The 18514-nt window shown below is 58.4% G+C and overlaps 1 protein-coding gene across 5 annotated transcripts in view; it reads right to left on the reverse strand.

The window, feature by feature from the left end:
• The window catches only part of PLPP1 (phospholipid phosphatase 1), a 42243-nt gene that overhangs the window by 14340 nt on the left and 9389 nt on the right, over positions 1-18514 (reverse strand). The window contains exons 1-3 of one of the 5 annotated variants that reach the window (XM_080677339.1): positions 14477-14660; positions 3402-3622; positions 1209-1363 (exon numbers count right to left, since the gene is read on the reverse strand). The exons of 1 other annotated variant lie outside the window; for it this stretch is intronic. In XM_080677339.1, coding sequence (XP_080533465.1) covers positions 1209-1358 — 150 coding nt within the window. In that variant the 5' untranslated portion in view covers positions 1359-1363; positions 3402-3622; positions 14477-14660. Of the gene's footprint in view, positions 1-1208; positions 1364-3401; positions 3623-14476; positions 14707-18514 lie in introns of those variants that run through there. 3 more of the 5 variants (XM_080677336.1, XM_080677340.1, XM_080677337.1) reach the window with 3 other exon arrangements.

An 18514-nucleotide genomic window follows, 5' to 3' on the forward strand; every position in this document is an offset into this window, starting at 1 on the left:
CACGAAGTGTGTGCGCTGGGAGAGGGGGTGTCTCCCGGGGATCGGGCCTAAGCCAGCAGTCAGACATCCCCCTCGCAGTCCAGGACTCCTTACCACCCGCCTGCAGTGAAGGCGGGAGAGGCTCCCGCTACCGCCACTGCGCTCGCCAGCCGTGAGCCCGGCTTCTGGCTGAGGGGTGCTCCCCTGTGGGAGTGCACTGACCACCGGGGGACAGCTCCTGCATTGAGCGTCTGCCCCCTGGTGGTCAGTGTGTGTCATAGCGACTGGTTGTTCCCCGTTCAGTCCATTTGCATATTAGGGTTTTATTACATAGGATACCTTGGAACCTCACAAAACCCAAGTCCCCTTCACAACATGGTGCTGAAGATACTAAAAAACCTATTAGACAGAATGAGTTGAGACAGAAACTAGAAAACCAAGAAGGAGGTTATCATTCAGAGGCCATCTGGGGGCACAGCGGGAGAGAAAGGCCAACCTCCCTGCGTGGAGGCAGGCGGCTGAGCAAGTCCCTCCCTGGGAGGACGGGCAACGAGAGACGGCGGCCGGAGGAGAACCCCGGAGCAGCAGGAGCTGCCGCCGGCTCCTGTCTGTGAACCAGGCCCCCAGAGACACAGGGAGGTCCCGGAGCCGGAGCCCACGATGAAGGAAGAGGCGCAACAGCTTAACTGTGGGTGGGACTCAGCCTAGAAGGGAACTCCCAGACTCTGACATCACAAGGCCCGCCCCGCCCCCAGGCCGATGAGCTGCCCTGGCCCGGGCGGGCAATCCGAGGGTTCTATTCTGCACACGCACCGTTTCTCAGATTTGACGCACAGACCCGTCTCCTTCAGTACGGCCTCAGTCCCGTGCAGTGACCGGATAAAGCGAGCACAGTCTTAGCTGGTCATGTCATTTAGCAACACAAAGCCGCTGACGGCTTGAGCAAGTGTCTCACTTACGCCTTGAAAGGATTCGCCCCAAATGCCTTCGGTGGGCCTTCCGTGCTGAAAAGCACCCTAATTCCTCAGGAGGACCCTCCTGTTTTCTATGGCACCGCACCCCCTTCTCCTGGAGAAGCTGCCCTGATGAGCACAGCGGCCCGCTGCTCGGGCGATGGGCAGTCAGCACACCCACCCTGGAAGGCCGCTGTGGCCTGGCCCCCACGCCATCACGCCACGCCCCCCAGCACCACACACCAGCACCACCTACCTACGCGTGCATTTACTTACAGAGGAAAGCGGTAACCCAAGCCCCAGGACGGTGAGCGTGGTGCTGGTGACGGTACTGTCACGGTACGGGTACTGGATGCTGCTGTCTCTACAGAAAAAGCCGCTCTGAAATGGGTACATGTCGCCCAAATTTAGAACAGCCATGGGCATGGAAGCTGTTGGGGAAGGGAAAAGACACACACGGTTACACTCGATTCACTTCATTAGGCGGTCACGTCTACGGAAGGGGGTGCGGATCTTAAGCACGTTCTGCCCGTTCTGAAGGGAACCCAGGCCCCGCCATGCCAGAGGGAAGCGGGCGGCAGGCAGGCCGCTCGTCCCACCCGCCTCACCGAGTACAGGCGTTCCTCGGGCACCGGCCCCGGATCACCAACACGGAAACCCGGGAGGGAGCCAGCTGGCCCCGGGGAGGGCAAAGCTGAGACGAGGGCACGGCTTCGCATTTTACGTTCCGTAACTAATTCACTTTTTACTGAGCTGCTTCCCATCTTAAATATATCCAAGAAAAAAAGAAAGCTCAGTAAATACACTTAATAATCATAATTATCAGAACAGCCCGATGTAGTGAGGAAAACGAGGTATAGAATTTTGTTTCACATTGAGATTTAAAACATGGTTAGGAAACAAAAGAAACCATAAGTATATGTGATAATAAAACCAGGAAGAACCAAGCCCTTTATGTTCCAAAGACAAATCGAAAGTGGTTTTTATTAAGCCCTGGCCAGCCTCCAAAACCACTCTGACAAGCTGTACAGAATAAAGTGCATCTGGGGTTTTCCACCCAAATAAAATGGAGACCAAAGAGAAACGAACTTCAATTAGTAGCTCCTTTACCCATTGAACTGGACCTGCTCTCGGCTTCGTTCTACCCTCTGACGTTCAAGTATCTGCTCACTTACGCTGGCCCCGAGGCCCGGCCTCCTCGGAGGACCAGTTAGTGTGAACAGCCTCAGGTGCAGCGGCCTACATGCACATGTGGAATCAGAATGCACACTCAGGAATTGTCTTAAAAGTAACACCAGGTATGTTTTTGGGGAAGGGGCTGATGAAATTGTTCTGTATCTTGACTGTGATGGCAAGTCCACAGCTCTAAGCATTTGTCAAAACTCGAAGAAGTGCACAACCAAAAGCTCCATCTTCCTGCATGTAACACTGAAAGGAAATACCTTAAAAGACAAATATGACTAGCTCCTAAGATGGTTTAAAAGGTCCTAGAGCCGTGATCGGCAAACTGCGGCTCGCGAGCCACATGCGGCTCTTTGGCCCCTTGAGTGTGGCTCTTCCACAAAATACCACGGCCTGGGCGAGTCTATTTTGAAGAAGGGGCATTAGAAGAAGTTTAAGTTTAAAAAATGTGGCTCTCAGAAGAAATTTCAATCGTTGACCTGTTGATATTTGGCTCTGTGGACTAATGAGTTTGCCGACCACTGGGCTAGAGGAATTCAGAGGTCAACCTGAGCTGGAGCCGCGAGAAAACAAGAAAAGGCGAAGAGAACGTGGGCAGCCGGTAACCGTGGGCAGCCGGTAACCGTGGGCAGCCGGTGACCGTGGGCAGCCGGTAACCGTGGGCAGCCGGTGACCGTGGGCAGCCGGTAACCGTGGCAGCCGGTGACCGTGGGGAGCCGGTAACCGTGGGGAGCCGGTAACCGTGGGCAGCCGGTGACCGTGGGCAGCCGGTGACCGTGGGCAGCCGGTAACCGTGGGCAGCCGGTAACCGTGGGCAGCCGGTAACCATGAGCAGCCGGTGACCGTGGGCAGCCGGTGACCGTGGCAGCCGGTAACCGTGGCAGCCGGTGACCGTGGCAGCCGGTGACCGTGGGCAGCCGGTAACCGTGGCAGCCGGTAACCGTGGGCAGCCGGTAACCGTGGGCAGCCGGTAACCATGAGCAGCCGGTGACCGTGGGCAGCCGGTGACCGTGGCAGCCGGTAACCGTGGCAGCCGGTGACCGTGGCAGCCGGTGACCGTGGGCAGCCGGTGACCGTGGCAGCCGGTAACCGTGGCAGCCGGTGACCGTGGGCAGCGGGGCTGCAGGAGCGGCGGGCAGAGGCCAGCCCAGCACACGGACAGGAGCGCAGAGGGCGCGTTACAGCCAGCATGCACGTGCACTCACGCCAGGCAGGAGCGACAGGAACTCACCAGCCCGCCCTCACCCTGGGGACAGGGGCTGGACCCCATTGGGCAGAGCTGCGAACCTGCTGAGACCAGTGCGGGGGACCCGGAGGGCGGGCTCAGGACCCGGCAGAACGGGGAGGAGCCACACAGGACTGCGGGGAGGCCCGCCTCCGAGACGCTCGCTCAGTATGAAGACGTGTGATGGTCACAATAAAACGCAACGCGGATGAACAGGATCTCTGTGCAGATCACTCTGAACCCCGAAATTCTGTTTTCCTAGTGGGAGGACGTGGCTTCAGACCTGCATTCACAGAAGGAAGTCTGTTTTGAAATACTGGCCTCCGAGCAGCTTGTCCTGGAGGAGGGAAGTCTCACTGCCCTCCGGCTTGGGGTCAGCCAGGGGGTGAACCAGGGGCTTCGGGGTCAGCCACGGGGTGAAACAAGGGGCTTCGGGTAACGTTTTAAAAAGCAGAAACGGGGACGGAACGCAGCTCTGAATGACGCAGCGACGGCGAGGAGCAGCGTGCTGACCGGAGCAGGAAGGGCGCGTGAAACAGCCTTCTGAGTCGAGAACGACAGACTGCTGCCCGGCCCTCTGCTGAGGCGGCGGGGCGCTGCGGCCTGGACATGGGCGGGGAGGGGGGGCGGGGGGAAGGTGGTGGGGAGCCGGCTTGTAGCGGAAGGAAATTCGGTTTTAAGAATACTGACTTTGGGGTGATCTGGCACCTTCTTAAACGTCAGCCTCATCTCTCCTGCTCCCTCACCCCCCAGCCCTAAGGCCCAATCACACTGAACCATTGGCTGTGCCTGATCATAGTATGTTTTCAAAACCACAGGTGCCACCTGGCCGGCGTGGCTGACCATTGACCTATGAACCAAGAGGTCACGGTCCAATTCCCAGTCAGGGCACATGCCTGGGCTGTGTGGGGTGTGCTGGGGATTCTCTCATCATTGATGTCTCTCTCTCCCCGCTCCCTTCCTCTCTGAAATCCAGAAAAACATGTACTTTTAAAAACCACGGGTGCCTTCATACATAGGACTGGGCCGGGGCACAAGACGCCCCCGCAGGCCCGGCTTCGTCCGGAAGGCCGTTCAGCCTCACGGGCATCTCACGCTTTGCTATTACAGATGGGGCACAAGTAGGTTTATAGCTGTGAGGAGGTGAGACACAGAGTTTACTCTGTATTATCATCACTAACGAGCGTTACTTCCCGTACGGACAGCTGTAAACCTACTTCTGCCCACCGCGTGTCCTGGTGAGGATCGTGCCCTCTCGGTGCCCTCGGCGACCAGCGCACTCCGCCCCCTCCGCCCCCAGGACCTGTCCCCACGCGGTGACACTCAGCCACGTGAGGGCAAAGACTATCCCTGTGACCTGTGTGTCAGGCACACAGCTGGCGACGGTTCAAACTTGTGAATGGCTAAACGTATGAAATTCAGGGCAGAGATCAGGAGACAGAGATATGCAAATTGCTGGCTGTAGAAGTGGGAACTGAAGCCAGAAAACAAGACCGTTCTCAGAGAACGCACAGCCTGAGGTCAGAGCTGACGGAGGGAAAGCAGCCGCCAAGCACCAATCCCCACCTCCCCACCGTGGACGACAGCGACCGCAGGAGGGCGAGGGCCGTGCCTGCAGTGGCACCCGCTGTGCCAGCAACCCCTCCGGACGGACGAGGCTGAGAGGCCAGTCTCCCCAGGTGAGTAAACGCAGGATGTAGATGCAGACGTGGCCGAGGAGCAGCAGGAGGAGCGACAAGGGTCTGGGGAAAGGGTGTCACTGAGCCCCTGCAGGAGAGTGTAGTACTCCACCCTACTGCAGCGTCGCCCTGAAGGAATGTCAGCGATGAGCTTCAATGCTGGGCTGTCACAGTCCAAGCATCTCTCTTTCTTCCAGTTAAATACGCCTCAGTTTCTTCCACTGCTCACGTGTCTGAGACACACACTAGAGGCACTGGGGGTGGGGGGCCTCGGCCCGGCCTGCACCCTCTTCCAGTCTGGGAGCCCCTGGGGGGTGTCCAACTGCCGGCCGAGGCCCGCTCCCCCGGGAGGCGGGGAGAGGCTCCCGCCACGGCCGCTGCACTCACCCGCCGGGAGCCCGGCTGCTGGCTGAGCGGCAGCTCCTGCATGAGCACCTGCCCGGGTGCTCAGTGCGGGTCATCCCACCGGTGGGTGGGTGTGCACATCAGCCTTTTAGTATATGGGATCCGTGTACACCCTCATGCACTGAACCCGCCTCCGCACACATGCTTACACTGGAGTTCCAACCCCCAACGTTACGGTCTGTGGAGACGGCGTTGAGGAGGTGTTTGAGGTTAAACAAGGCCGTAGCGGCAGGGTCCTGAGGAAGAGGGGGAGGTCTCTGTCCAAATGCACACGCCCCGAACAGCCATGTGAGGACACAGGGGCGTGTGCAAGCCAGGAGCGCCCGCTCACACGCAGCACGCACAGGCACACCCACCCTCCAGAGCAAACACGCACCTCTTCTCTACGGAGAGGGGAACAGTCTCTCCTACTCGCAGTGGTCTTTTTCGGGGTGGAACAGAGACCTCTGTGTCAAAGTTAATGTCACAGGGAGGTTTTCTCCAAACAAACCCCTCGTGTTCTTTCCTTAATACAGACGGGATACAGAAACCACTCTTGACCCTACTTATTCTGGAGTATTTTCCTCGTCATTGAAACCCCTTCTTCAGGGAAGCCACGGTCCCGGAGCACAGAGAGCTGTCTGTCCGCCCTCAGCACCTCTCCAAGCTGCACGGAGGGAGACAGGTGCCCCGCACCTGGTAAGCGCCTCCTGCTCTCCTCCAGCCGGGCGCTCACGGAGCCCGCTCCCGTCCCACAGCGTACACACCTGCCTAAGCCGCGCTCCACGTTTCAGCAGAACGGCCCTGAGGTGCATTTCAGAGAGAGACTGAGGGGAACGGTGAGCTTCCCACGTGCAGAAGCAGAAGTGAAGACAGACAAGTGCTCGGCTCACTTGCTGAAAGACGGACACAGAAGTCCGGCTGTTACTGAAGTGACGACGCCGACTTCAGGATCCACTCCCTTCCTCTGTCTTCTCGAAAGATCTCGTATCAGACATCAAAATAACTGTCGCGCTGCACACGGGAAATCCAGATGTCTGACTCTGCACCGTCTCCTCTCCCCATCAGTCAGATGTTCACATTCCGATTACATGGCAGCCAATGCCGGGTCCGGAAGAAGACCCCAGGAGGAAGGAATGAAAAGGACCTCACCGCGTGTCCTGAACGAGGGCGCTGGTGCTGCAGGAAGCCCCGGCGGGGGCAGGAGAGAAGCGGATGGGATCTGACTACGGCCGCTCCACCCGCAGGATCAGGGGGCAGTGCAACCCCAGGTCGGCCGCTCCACCCGCAGGATCAGGGGGCAGAGAGCCCAGGAGAGAGCTGGGAGAGTCCACACACACCCACATACACACACACACTGCAGCCATTTACACCCCGAGTCTCTCTCTCACACACACACACACACACACACACACATACACACACACTGCAGCCATTTACACCCCGAGTCTCTCTCACACACACACACACACACACACACACACACACACACACTGCAGCCATTTACACCCCGAGTCACACACACACACACACACACACACACACACTGCAGCCATTTACACCCTGAGTCTCTCTCACTCTCACACACACACACACACACACACACACACTGCAGCCATTTACACCCTGAGTCTCTCTCACTCTCACACACACACACACACACACACACACACACTGCAGCCATTTACACCCCGAGTCACACACACACACACACACACACACACACACACACTGCAGCCATTTACACCCTGAGTCTCTCTCACTCTCACACACACACACACACACACACACACACACACTGCAGCCATTTACACCCTGAGTCTCTCTCACTCTCACACACACACACACACACACACACACTGCAGCCATTTACACCCTGAGTCTCTCTCACTCTCACACACACACACACACACACACACACACACACATACACACACACTGCAGCCATTTACACCCCGAGTCACACACACACACACACACACACACACACACACTGCAGCCATTTACACCCTGAGTCTCTCTCACTCTCACACACACACACACACATACACACACACTGCAGCCATTTACACCCTGAGTCTCTCTCACTCTCACACACACACACACACACACACGCACACACACACACACACACACACACACACGCACGAGCAAGGGCTGCTTTCCGGTGGGGAGTAATAGCCGGCTGCGGGGTGACTACGTCCTCGTTTCCCGGCTTCCACGCGTGTCCAAGAAGAACGTGCGGACGGACGCGGCCCGCGCACCCAACGGCTGTCGCACGCAGCACAGCTGCACGTCGCCTGCATTTGACACGGGCATCTGTACTTCAGATTTCCCGCCACGAAATCTGGAAACTATTCACACCTAATCCATAGTATTAGTATTAGAATAAGCAACACCTACATAGAAATGTGCTCAATATACTGCTGACGAGGCAAACAATCTGTAAAACATTATAATCAGTATTCCATTTGGATGAAAAGGTATTGGTCTTGGTGTCCAAACATACATCAGAAAGGCATGTATATTATCTAGAAAAGACACGCCCAGCTTTCGGGTAGCTGACTCTGGAGATGGCTTTTAATATAAAATCAGGCAGACACCTCACCTCCTACTGCATGTACTTCCATATTTGAATGTCTTAGAATACAGAAGAGCAAGATCATTCGTTTTGAATTTTAAGGACTGCTTTATCACCATGAAAATGATGTTTTTTTCTTTTTTCACTGTGTTTCCTGAAATTATGCTATACATGGCACTTACTGAAAAAGTTCTAATCTCAAAAGCATTTAATTTTTCTAAGGAAAAGTGAGAGCATTTGCTGAGTGCCCACCATTGCCAGGTGTTGGCCTATATATTATCTCTAACAATTTCATGAAGGGGAAGACAGTCCCCCAAAATCTGGACATTTGAAAACTTAAAAATCTAAGTCACAGGTCTAGAAAAGCTAAAATGTAAATCATAAAATAGCCTGAAGTGAACATGAAAATACAAATCAAAACTTAAAGTACACAGCTAAAACACTACACATAAAAATTAGAGCCTTAAATGTACACCTTAGAAATTAATGAAACATTTAATTACTTATTTTTAAAAAGCTCGACAGAGTGAAAGGGATATAGAACAGAAATGAATAAGATGGAAAACAGAGGAAAAGCCAGATTAACAAAACCCAGTGAGTTTTTACTGGTTAATGATCAGCCTTGTTAAAGGCTTAAGAAAACGAAAGAAAAACACAAACACAGCAGATTATTAAAATTTTTAAAGGGCACTGACTACGGGTCTGGCTAACTCATCAGAGACTCAGACACTAACTCCCCTGGGCGTGTGCGAGGGTGGGTGAGCGGTGTGACAGGCTGGTGAGCAGGAGGCCGGGGCTTAAGGGAAGTTCCTCTTCTCCCATCGCCCGGCCTCCCGGCCGGGAGGAGCCCGCCACCCGGTCCAGCTTCCTCGCCTGCAGATGAGGAAGAAGAGAGGCTTTCCGCAGGTCCCCGCCAGTCCGATCCCAGGAGCCCCAGCCGACGGCACACAGGCCAACCGCAGGTTTCCCTCCTGGGCGGCAGGGCTGGGGAGCTGTGTGGGGCCCGGCGCCGCCCAGGGTGCGGGCGGGCTGGCCACCCTGATGCCGCACGTGGGGCAAGCCAGGGAGGGGACAGGGATGCCTCAGCAAGTCTCACGGAAGCAGCAGCCGGGACGGCTCCCAGGAACTGGTGTTTCACAGAAAGTGTCCAAGTGTCATGGCTGAACCCACACGTAACCAACAGTCTCCTTTCAAAAAACCACGAAACCCCGCACGCGTCCCCTCAGCCGCATCTGTGCCTTTCCAGCGTGCACCCTGGGGTCTGACGAGGGAGCCCCCAGTCCTCCGTGAGCCCCTCCCACGGGCCCTTCCTTCCTCCTTCGAGCAGCCACGGTCACAGGTAAACGCCACGTCGGGTCTGTGCTACTGCGTGGCCTGAGCAGTTTTAGAAGGTTCCAGTCATTCCAGACTTAACGTCCTTTCCTCGGTGTCTGATTCAGCTCGAACAGAATACAGCACATCCTCCCGCTGTCTTTGGAGACAGGAGCTGGGGTTCTTTCCAGAACCACCCGGGAGGCCCTCCTGCTGGCGGACAGGCGTGCTCTTCCTCCCGCCGGGGGACCATCGTCAGGTGTCCGCGGGAGAGCCATCCGAGCTTTCACCCGCGTCAGTGAACCGCGCCGATGTGCCCGGGGAGGGACGGCCCCCGGCCCACGCAGACATGGCCCCCGGCCCACGCAGACACGGCCCGCTGGCCGGCCCTGCCCCTCGGACGCAGGCCCGTGTCGGCGCACAGCTGGCGCTCACACCGGGCCCTCGGGAGCCTCGCGACGCGTGTCTGAGCCTCCCGAGCACAAGGGGCCGGCTGCGCCGGGAGCGGTGACTGTGACCACTCGGTGACAACGGCCATGACCTTGGGGAGAAAACCAGCAGCAGAGCCACCTCAGGGATGGACCGCCGGGGATGAAGGGCCACTTGATGGAAACATCGCCACAGGAGGTGCCTCTCACCGAGCTCCCACCGTCCGTCTGACCGTCAGCCCTTCAGCAGCCCCCCCCAAGGCAAACACGACGTCAGGCTGAGGAGGAAGAACCAGCCCAGAGCCACTCGGGCGGAGGACTCAGGTTCCGAACCCGGTCCAGGGGCCTGAGCCCCCTGACGCCCCGGTGTGAGGACGGCGCCGCTTACAGAGAGCCGAGCGGGACGAGAACAGGAAGCAGGTCACGGGGGGCTGACAGGGCTGCAGCCCGTGGGAAGAGCAGCCTGGACAGAAGAGGGGTGAACGCAGGAGGAGAGACAAGTGTAATTACCCTAATAAAGATGTAATGTGCAGACGGTCGCCACGCCGTGAAGCATAACCACGGGATCACAGATCAGCAGCAGGGTGGGGCGGCGAGCTGCAAGTGGGCGGCGGAGAGCTACAGGAGGGGGCAGGGCAGCAAGCTATGGGGGGGCGGGGGGAGCTACAGGAGGGGGCAGGGCAGCAAGCTATGGGGGGGCGGGGGGAGCTACAGGAGGGGGCAGGGCAGAAAGCTATGGGGGGCGGGGGGAGCTACAGGAGGGGGCAGGGCAGAAAGCTATGGGGGGCAGGGGGAGCTACAGGAGGGGGCAGGGCAGCAAGCTATGGGGGGGCGGGGGGAGCTACAGGAGGGGGCAGGGCAGCAAGCTATGGGGGGCGGGGGGAGCTACAGGAGGGGGCAGGGCAGAAAGCTATGGGGGGCAGGGGGAGCTACAGGAGGGGGCAGGGCAGCAAGCTATGGGGGGCGGGGGGAGCTACAGGAGGGGGCAGGGCAGAAAGCTATGGGGGGGCGGGGGGAGCTACAGGAGGGGGCAGGGCAGCAAGCTATGGGGGGCAGGGGGAGCTACAGGAGGGGGCGGGGCAGCAAGCTATGGGGGGCAGGGGGAGCTACAGGAGGGGGCGGGGCAGAAAGCTATGGGGGGCGGGGGGAGCTACAGGAGGGGGCAGGGCAGAAAGCTATGGGGGGCGGGGGAGCTACAGGAGGGGGCGGGGCAGAAAGCTATGGGGGGCAGGGGGAGCTACAGGAGGGGGCGGGGCAGAAAGCTATGGGGGGCGGGGGGAGCTACAGGAGGGGGCAGGGCAGCAAGCTATGGGGGGCAGGGGGAGCTACAGGAGGGGGCGGGGCAGCAAGCTATGGGGGGCAGGGGGAGCTACAGGAGGGGGCGGGGCAGAAAGCTATGGGGGGCGGGGGGAGCTACAGGAGGGGGCAGGGCAGAAAGCTATGGGGGGCGGGGGAGCTACAGGAGGGGGCAGGGCAGCAAGCTATGGGGGGCGGGGGAGCTACAGGAGGGGGCAGGGCAGCGGGCAGAGAGCTACAGGAGGGGGCAGGGCAGCGGGCAGAGAGCTACAGGAGGGCAGCAGCGAGCTACTGGTGCACGGCTTTGGGCGCAGGGCTACTGGTCTGCTAATAAAAAGGAAGGGAGGGAGAACCTGCCCGCACCTCAAAGGCAAATTAATTGTTCTGTTTTGGTCCGTATTGCAAAAGACCTGGGAGTGGGAGGAGGTGATGGACGGGGCGGGGGGCGGGGCTTAGAACAAGGATGGAGGAGCCAGATCCAAGGGAGCCGGGAGGAGATGCAAGCACAGGACAAGGCCACCAAGAGCAGGGTCACCTAAGGTCACCCTCCCCCAGGTGGCTCCCATTTGTGCTGCTCGGCGGGGCGGTCAGGCCCGGTCCTCTGCGGCAAGGCCAAGTCCAGCTACGAGTGTTGGCTCCACCCTCTCCCAGGATGCACACTGCCCTTGGCCCTGTGGCCGGATGGCCCTGTGGCCCGGTGGCCCTGTGGCCCGATGGCCCTGTGGCCCTTGGCCCTGTGGCCCTGTGGCCGGATGGCCCTGTGGCCCTGTGGCCGGATGGCCCTGTGGCCGGATGGCCCTGTGGCCCTGTGGCCCGATGGCCCTGTGGCCCTGTGGCCCGATGGCAAAGGGGAAGGGGGCGGAGCCCGTGAGCGCCCTGTGTCTGCACCATACTGAACACGGACGTCCCCTGCACCTGCCCCTCACGGTCCTGGCACGCAAGCTCCGCGGCGGAGCGGGGAGTCCTGCTTTTTTCACGGACACATCCAAGCACCCAAGCCAGTGCTTAAAGCGAGACAGGCCCTCAGCACCTGCTGAGCAACAGAGAGCCACCCGGTAAAACAGGAATTACCGCCCCTACCTTCCAGAGGAGAGGGTGACTCAGAGGACCCGGAGCCTAATTACAGCCACACTACAACAGGGGGGGAAGCAACGTGCCCACCACCACACGGCCCAGCACGGCCACCCGCAGGAGGGGCCCGGGGAGCCGCGGGTGGGACGGGGAGGCCCGCAGGAGGGGCCCGGGGAGCCGCGGTTGGGGACGGGGAGGCCCAGATGCGGACGGAGCTCAGCCCTGACAGTCAGTGGGGCTCCAGGATCAAACAGGAACTTGTCTGACTCTAAGTCCTGCATGCACTGGCAAACAGCATCGCCTGCTAGAGGGTGGGGGGCGCGGGGGGCCGGAGGGCCCGAGGGGGACACGCGCTGCCCGCCGCCCTGGGAATGGAGCGGAAATGCAGGCCAGGTGGGGATCTGAGCCCTGGCTCCGCCGCTCAGGAAGTTCACAGGCGAACGGGCGCTCCCCCACGGCAGGTAGAGGGACGAGGAACCAGAATGTGAGGGCAGCAGAGCTGCGGGAGGGAGGGTCTGGCCCCAGGAAGTAGAAGTCGACACCGGCTCTGAGCCAAAGGCCTCCAAGCCTGCACTTGGCGCAGCTGAGTCTGTGCGAGGCGCGGGGGGGGGGGGGGGGGGCGCCAGGCGGGAGGTCAGCGGTAGAGGTCAATGCAGACACAGGTCCCCTCACCCCCACTCCCCTGGGGTTCACTTCCCGAGGGTTCAGTGGTCAGCCTCGGTCCAAAAATACTAAGTGGGAAACTCCACGTCAGCACAGGAAGGCGTTTGGGGAGACCCCGTCCTGTGACTCACTGGTGTGGTGCTGGGACTGTCCTGTGTTCCTGTGGGTGCTGTTGTCCATCTGAGGGCGCCTCACTTATAAACTGGGGGCAAGGTCCGTGCGCCCAGGAAAACGCAGTGGATATGGGGCTCAGTACTCTCCGCAGTCTCAGGCACCCACTGGGGTCCCGGGAGGCGTTCCCCGTGATGGGGGGGGGGGGGCGCTGTATTTGAGAATGACTCAGAGATGGCACCCCAGCGTCCGGGGGCACGAGCTCAGAGCACAGGGCCTCCGGGGTGCGTCCAGGGGCACGAGCTCAGAGCACAGGGCCTCAGCTCCCCAGACACCTGCCTCTGGGGCGGCCGGCAGGCCCCGCCTCTCTGTGGCCGGCACGGCTTTGCTATAAAAAGGACCGGTTACCTTGTTGGCTTCTTGTTTTGTGTTTAAGTTGGGACAAAGGGGGAAAAGACACTGAATGTAAGTGACATTTACCAAAGAAGGTTTTCACTCTGTGGTTTTCTGTCAGTAATTACCTATAACATCCTCAACCCCAGAGTCTCGGAGTTCGTTAAGCACCTAAAATAAGCACGTATATACTTACAGAGCTTTTAAAAAAACACCCAATGACCGTGCGGGCAGGTGCTGCCCCTGCGAACTCAGGGTTCAGCACAGAAAGCAGGCCGGCCCGTCGGGGCCCCGACAAACATAGAAACGGAGCGGGTCACCTGCTGCCGCCCTCCCCGAGGCGCAGAGCCAGGCCGCACACTCACCCCTCCGCCCTGCCCGGCCACAGCTGTCCCCGGCCCCTCACGGAAGGTCACAGCAGCCGTGGGCCCGGCTCCCAGGCGAGGCGCGGAGGCTGACGGACGGGGTGTGGGAGAGAAGCGGATTTGTTTTCTACTGGACTTCCTCCTCGGCCCGGATCAGGAATCTATTTGGGGCTTCTTTGGTATTTGAAGCGACGGCTACAATCGTTTCTCAGCCAGAACAGCGGCCACTGACATGAAATGAGTTTGGGGTGATACGAGCACATTCTGAAAGAGGCAGAAACGACAGCGAACCGCACCGTCACCTGTAGGACGTGAGCGGCCGTCCCGTTAGAAGTGAAGGATGCCGAGTGCGGAGGCTGCACCCGGCACCACCCGTGGATGCGACGTCAGAGGTGGCTGCCGAGGGGCCTGGGGGCGCTGCCTGCGGAGGCTGCACCCGGCACCACCCGTGGATGCGACGTCAGAGGTGGCTGCCGAGGGGCCTGGGGGCGCTGCCTGCGGAGGCGAGGGGCTTTTCTGCTCCTTCTGCGTCTGGACGGCGGCTCCCTCCTCCACACCCTACGTGGCTGAGGTCACAGACTGGTGCCCCGAAGGGAGTTTCACTAGGTACAGACCGTAAACCAACTCGAACGTTGGCTTCAGCTGCCACCCCCTCTGTTCCTCACTCCTGCCCCACGCCCCGCGCCCCACCTGCCCCACCTGCCCCGCCCCAGCTTCCTCCACCCGCCTGCCTCAGTGCCTGCGGCAGGGCGGGGCCTGGGCAGCGCTGGCTCTGCAGTCAGATGCCCCGGCCGGGTCTAGCTCGGGCACCCTCCCTCCCATTCCTCCCTGCGTGTGCACGGGCAAATTACCCACCATCTGAGCTCAGTCTCCTCTGACGGCGACTGAGTGAGTGCTAATTACGTGCCTCCCGGAACGGCCACACTCAGAGGCCAGCATGTGCCTGACGCAGCGCCTGACACAGAAAGAGAATTAATAACAAACGCTTCTTGCCTGTCGGTTCTCTGCCTGCCACCGGCACAGCCACTGCGGTCTCTCTGAGTCCCAGGGGCCCGGGACACACACAGACCTGTCCCAACATGCAGTCACGTGTTGCAGTAGTTTCTCTCCAGCAAATAAAACGAGTCTGTGTGTCATCTGACCCGACCTCCACAGAGGCCAGCATGTTCCTGCCGATAGTCAATCAACGGCTTGAGAATAGTTTGTCCCCTGATGTGGTCTTATTGTTAGAGAGAAGGAAGCGTTGGGAGAGAGAGGGGGCGCAGAAAAGGTGAGGACACAGTGAGATGGTCGGACGGGTGCCCCGAGAGCTTCCAGAGTTTATACAAGGATGTTGTAGACCAGGGGTGGGCAAACTTTTTGACTCGAGGGCCACCATGGGTTCTTAAACTGGACCGGAGGGCCGGAACAAAAGCATGGATGGAGTGTTTGTGTGAACTAATATAAATTCAAAGTAAAGGAGCGGAGGGGAGAGCAAGAGAACCGGATAGAACAGCCGGATCCGGCCCGCGGGCCGTAGTTTGCCCACGGCTGTTCTACCGTCTGTTTAGTCTTCAGTTTAACGGAAGTAGGACGGGCAGGGTTTCACTGGGGTACTCTTTAGGCCTGTGAAACGAAGCACCCTGCATTCAGGTGAGAACACGTTCCAGGCTCAGAAACCCATCCCACCAGTTCCCCTGACCCACAAAGTCCCCCGAGAGAAGCTGGGCAGGAGCCCTCCGCACCCGCGGCAGCAGCCCGCCGCCCGCAGAACGACCGGCTGTGCCCTCCAGCTCACGCCTCCTGAATACAGCTGGCCAACGCTCGTCATCTTCCGGAAAAGCCACACACAGATGCCTCTGAAGGGGCTGGGTATGGAGGATGGGGGCCGGTTTGAAACCCTTTAAGGAGACAGCTTCAGCAACTGCACTTGTAAAGAAGAAATCAGACTGACTGGATGTCACCATTCCGGTACAAAAATGGTTATCTCGGTGCCTCAAATACCCTAGGGAATAATTCAAGCACCAAAACTACAAATAAGAATTTTAAATAAACAACCAAATAAAATCCGGACCTGAGACCTCAACTGCTTTTCCTTTGTCATGCCCCCACCGCACTGAAGAGCACACCGTGTGTTTTAAATGTTAAGAGTGCCCGTGTAAAGTGCATCGTGTCTAGTCTGAAATTATGCCAAACGCCAAGGGTCCAGAAACTAAAATAAAGTCATACTAAGGTGTGTCCCAGAAGAAAAGGATAAAAATTCTCACTCTGGCAGGAAGTCTCCAAAGTGGCATATCTAAATTAGTAAGCTTTGTTTAAAATACACACACGCTTTTTTTAAAGGCACACAAAAACGTCGGGTAGATTTCTTTTTTTAATGGTTATGATTATTGCAGTAGCCAATCATACGTTTCCTCAAAGACGTAGGTGTGTATCGCTCGGGTTATTTTATACAGGAGATAAGGAGAAGGAGGAAACTCCCCGAAAGCGTTCCTTTAAGGCTCAGAGCAAACACAGCATGCTGAACGCCACGACGAGCCGCCGCCCCGGAGGGACAGAGAAGCGGACAGCGGGCAGGGTGGTCACGGCGCCCGCACAGTGCCAGGTGCGCGGCCGTCTCTGTTGTGCAATGAAGGACCAGAAGCCTCGCAGGACTGAGTAACCACGTGTGTGGCCCGGAGCAAGAACTGGCAGCAGCCCTGACCGGTGTGGCTCAGTGGATAGAGCGTCGGCCTGCGGACTGAAGGGTCCCGGGTTCGATTCCGGTCAAGGGCATGTACTTTGGTTGCGAGCACATCCCCAGTGGGGGGTGTGCAGGAGGCAGGTGATCGGTGTTTCTCTCTCATCGATGTTTCTCACTCTCTATCCCTCTCCCTTCCTCTCTGTAAACAATCACTAAAATATCTTAAAAAAAAAAAAAAAAAGAAAAAAAAGAACTGGCAGCAAAGCCGCCGGTGCAGCCACGCCCACAGCTTCAAACCCACCTGGTACCAGCTGGTGGGAACAGCAGCGTCAGTAACCCACTGCCATCTCCAGGTCCCTGTCCCACTGGGTTCAAAGGGCGCCCTCTCTGGCAGGACCACGCTTCCCCGCCCGCCTCCTCCCCTGCCAGGGTCCCGGCGCCTGACACCGGGGCTCCAGCCTCAGAAGGGAGCCGCCGGCCTGCTCACAGTCTGCCAGGAGGCCCTGAGGCGCTTTCCGTCCGTGGGTCCGTCAGTCAGAATTTGGGCCTCTTGCCCCTTAAGCTCCGACACGCTCCCTTCTCAGCCCACCTTTTTACAGTACCCATCAATCCCCCAATTTCCATTTCCGTGCCCACTGCTCACTTTCCAGCCACCCCAATTTGGAAATGGCTTTACACAGGTAATCAATGACCCCCGTGGAACCACCCAGGGGCGCTTCCCAGGCATCAGTGACCTCACTTGATCTTCCGGGAGCATGCAGACATCGGTACGCTGTCCCCTTGAGTCAGTCCCTCTCTCCACTGGCTTTCCAGAACGTTCTCGGGTGCTCAGTGCTCCCTCCCGCTCCGTCTCGGTGTTCTTCGTTGCCTCCGACCAATCTGAGATGTGATGCTTCCGAAGCTCAGTCCTAAGCCCTTTCCTTCGCACTTGGAGCTTCTTGCTGAGGGTTCATCCGTCCTCGTGACTTGGATTACCTGACCAGCCAGGACGCCCAAACCCAGACTCTCCGCTGGGCTGAGGCCCCTGCTCCCCCCTGGAGGTCTCCAAGGCCCTCACACAGCACGCCCACGTCAGACTCACCACCTCCTCCCTGCCCTTTCCTGCTTCAAATGGGTTCTCTCCCCCCCCCAGCACACGAACGGGCCTGCGTGTGAACCCCGCTTAGGAACTGGCAGGGAACCAACATCTGTCAACTGTCAGAACCGCCTCTCTGACCCCCCATTCAATGTGTCACCAGAACCCGTCCGTTTTACTTGAGATGTCTCTCAAACCCACCCCCTTCCCCATCCTCACCACCCGCTGTGGTCTCACCACCACGCTCTCATCCGGACCACTTTAACAGCCCCCTCACTGATCTCCCTCACCTCCTCCCCCAGCTCGAATGCGCTGCTCTACCCTGAACCAAAGCCATCGCCTTAAAAAGCTACCCCATTCCTACCCAGATCCCTTTCCACGGAACACCACAGCACCCATATTGCCCCATCGTGCACTTACGGGTTCATTTTTTGTTAATTTGCATCTCAACCGGCTAAGACAAAGCAACTACTTTCACTGCTAGCTCACACGTCGAGCCCTTTAAATACAGTTACATAAGCAAACTGCCACTCACTGGAAAGTCACCCACAACGTTAAACCCTAAGCAAGGGGGGAGTCTATGCAAACACAAGTATCATGGAAGGTAACCGACTCACCTGCTCTTGGATGTGGTTAGTAACGGCAGCCCCGAGCCTCAGCGCACCGGGGACGCGCTGGTGTAGCTCTCCAGCACCAGCTGTGAAGTGGTACCCTAACCTGTCCAACAGGTTCTGATAACATCACCACTTAAGAACCTTTTCTCCAACTGGGCTATTGGGTCAGACAGAGACAATACTGGGACAGGAGCACACTGAAAATGCCCTTCTCTTACCCATGCTGATTGGAAAAAAAGTAAAAAACCACCGCTGTCGCTTGCTTCTGCCACAGTGCATCGCCCTGATGGGCGTGCTCCCCAAACCAAACGGGGTGCCTTTCAGTGCAGGATGAGCTTCGGGTTCAACTTGGGGTCAAGACACCAAACCAGGCTGTGGGTTCGATCCCTAGTTGGGGCATGCACCAGAGGCAACGGATGGATTTTCTGTTTCTCCTTCTCTTTCTCCGTGTCTCTCCCCCCATGCCCCGCCCATACCTAAAGTCAGTAAATACGGTACATCCTCAGGTGAGGATTTAAAAAATGTCTGTTCAATCCAAGTCC

Source organism: Plecotus auritus, assembly GCF_963455305.1.
Source record: "Plecotus auritus genome assembly, chromosome: 7".
NCBI lineage: Eukaryota > Metazoa > Chordata > Mammalia > Chiroptera > Vespertilionidae > Plecotus > Plecotus auritus.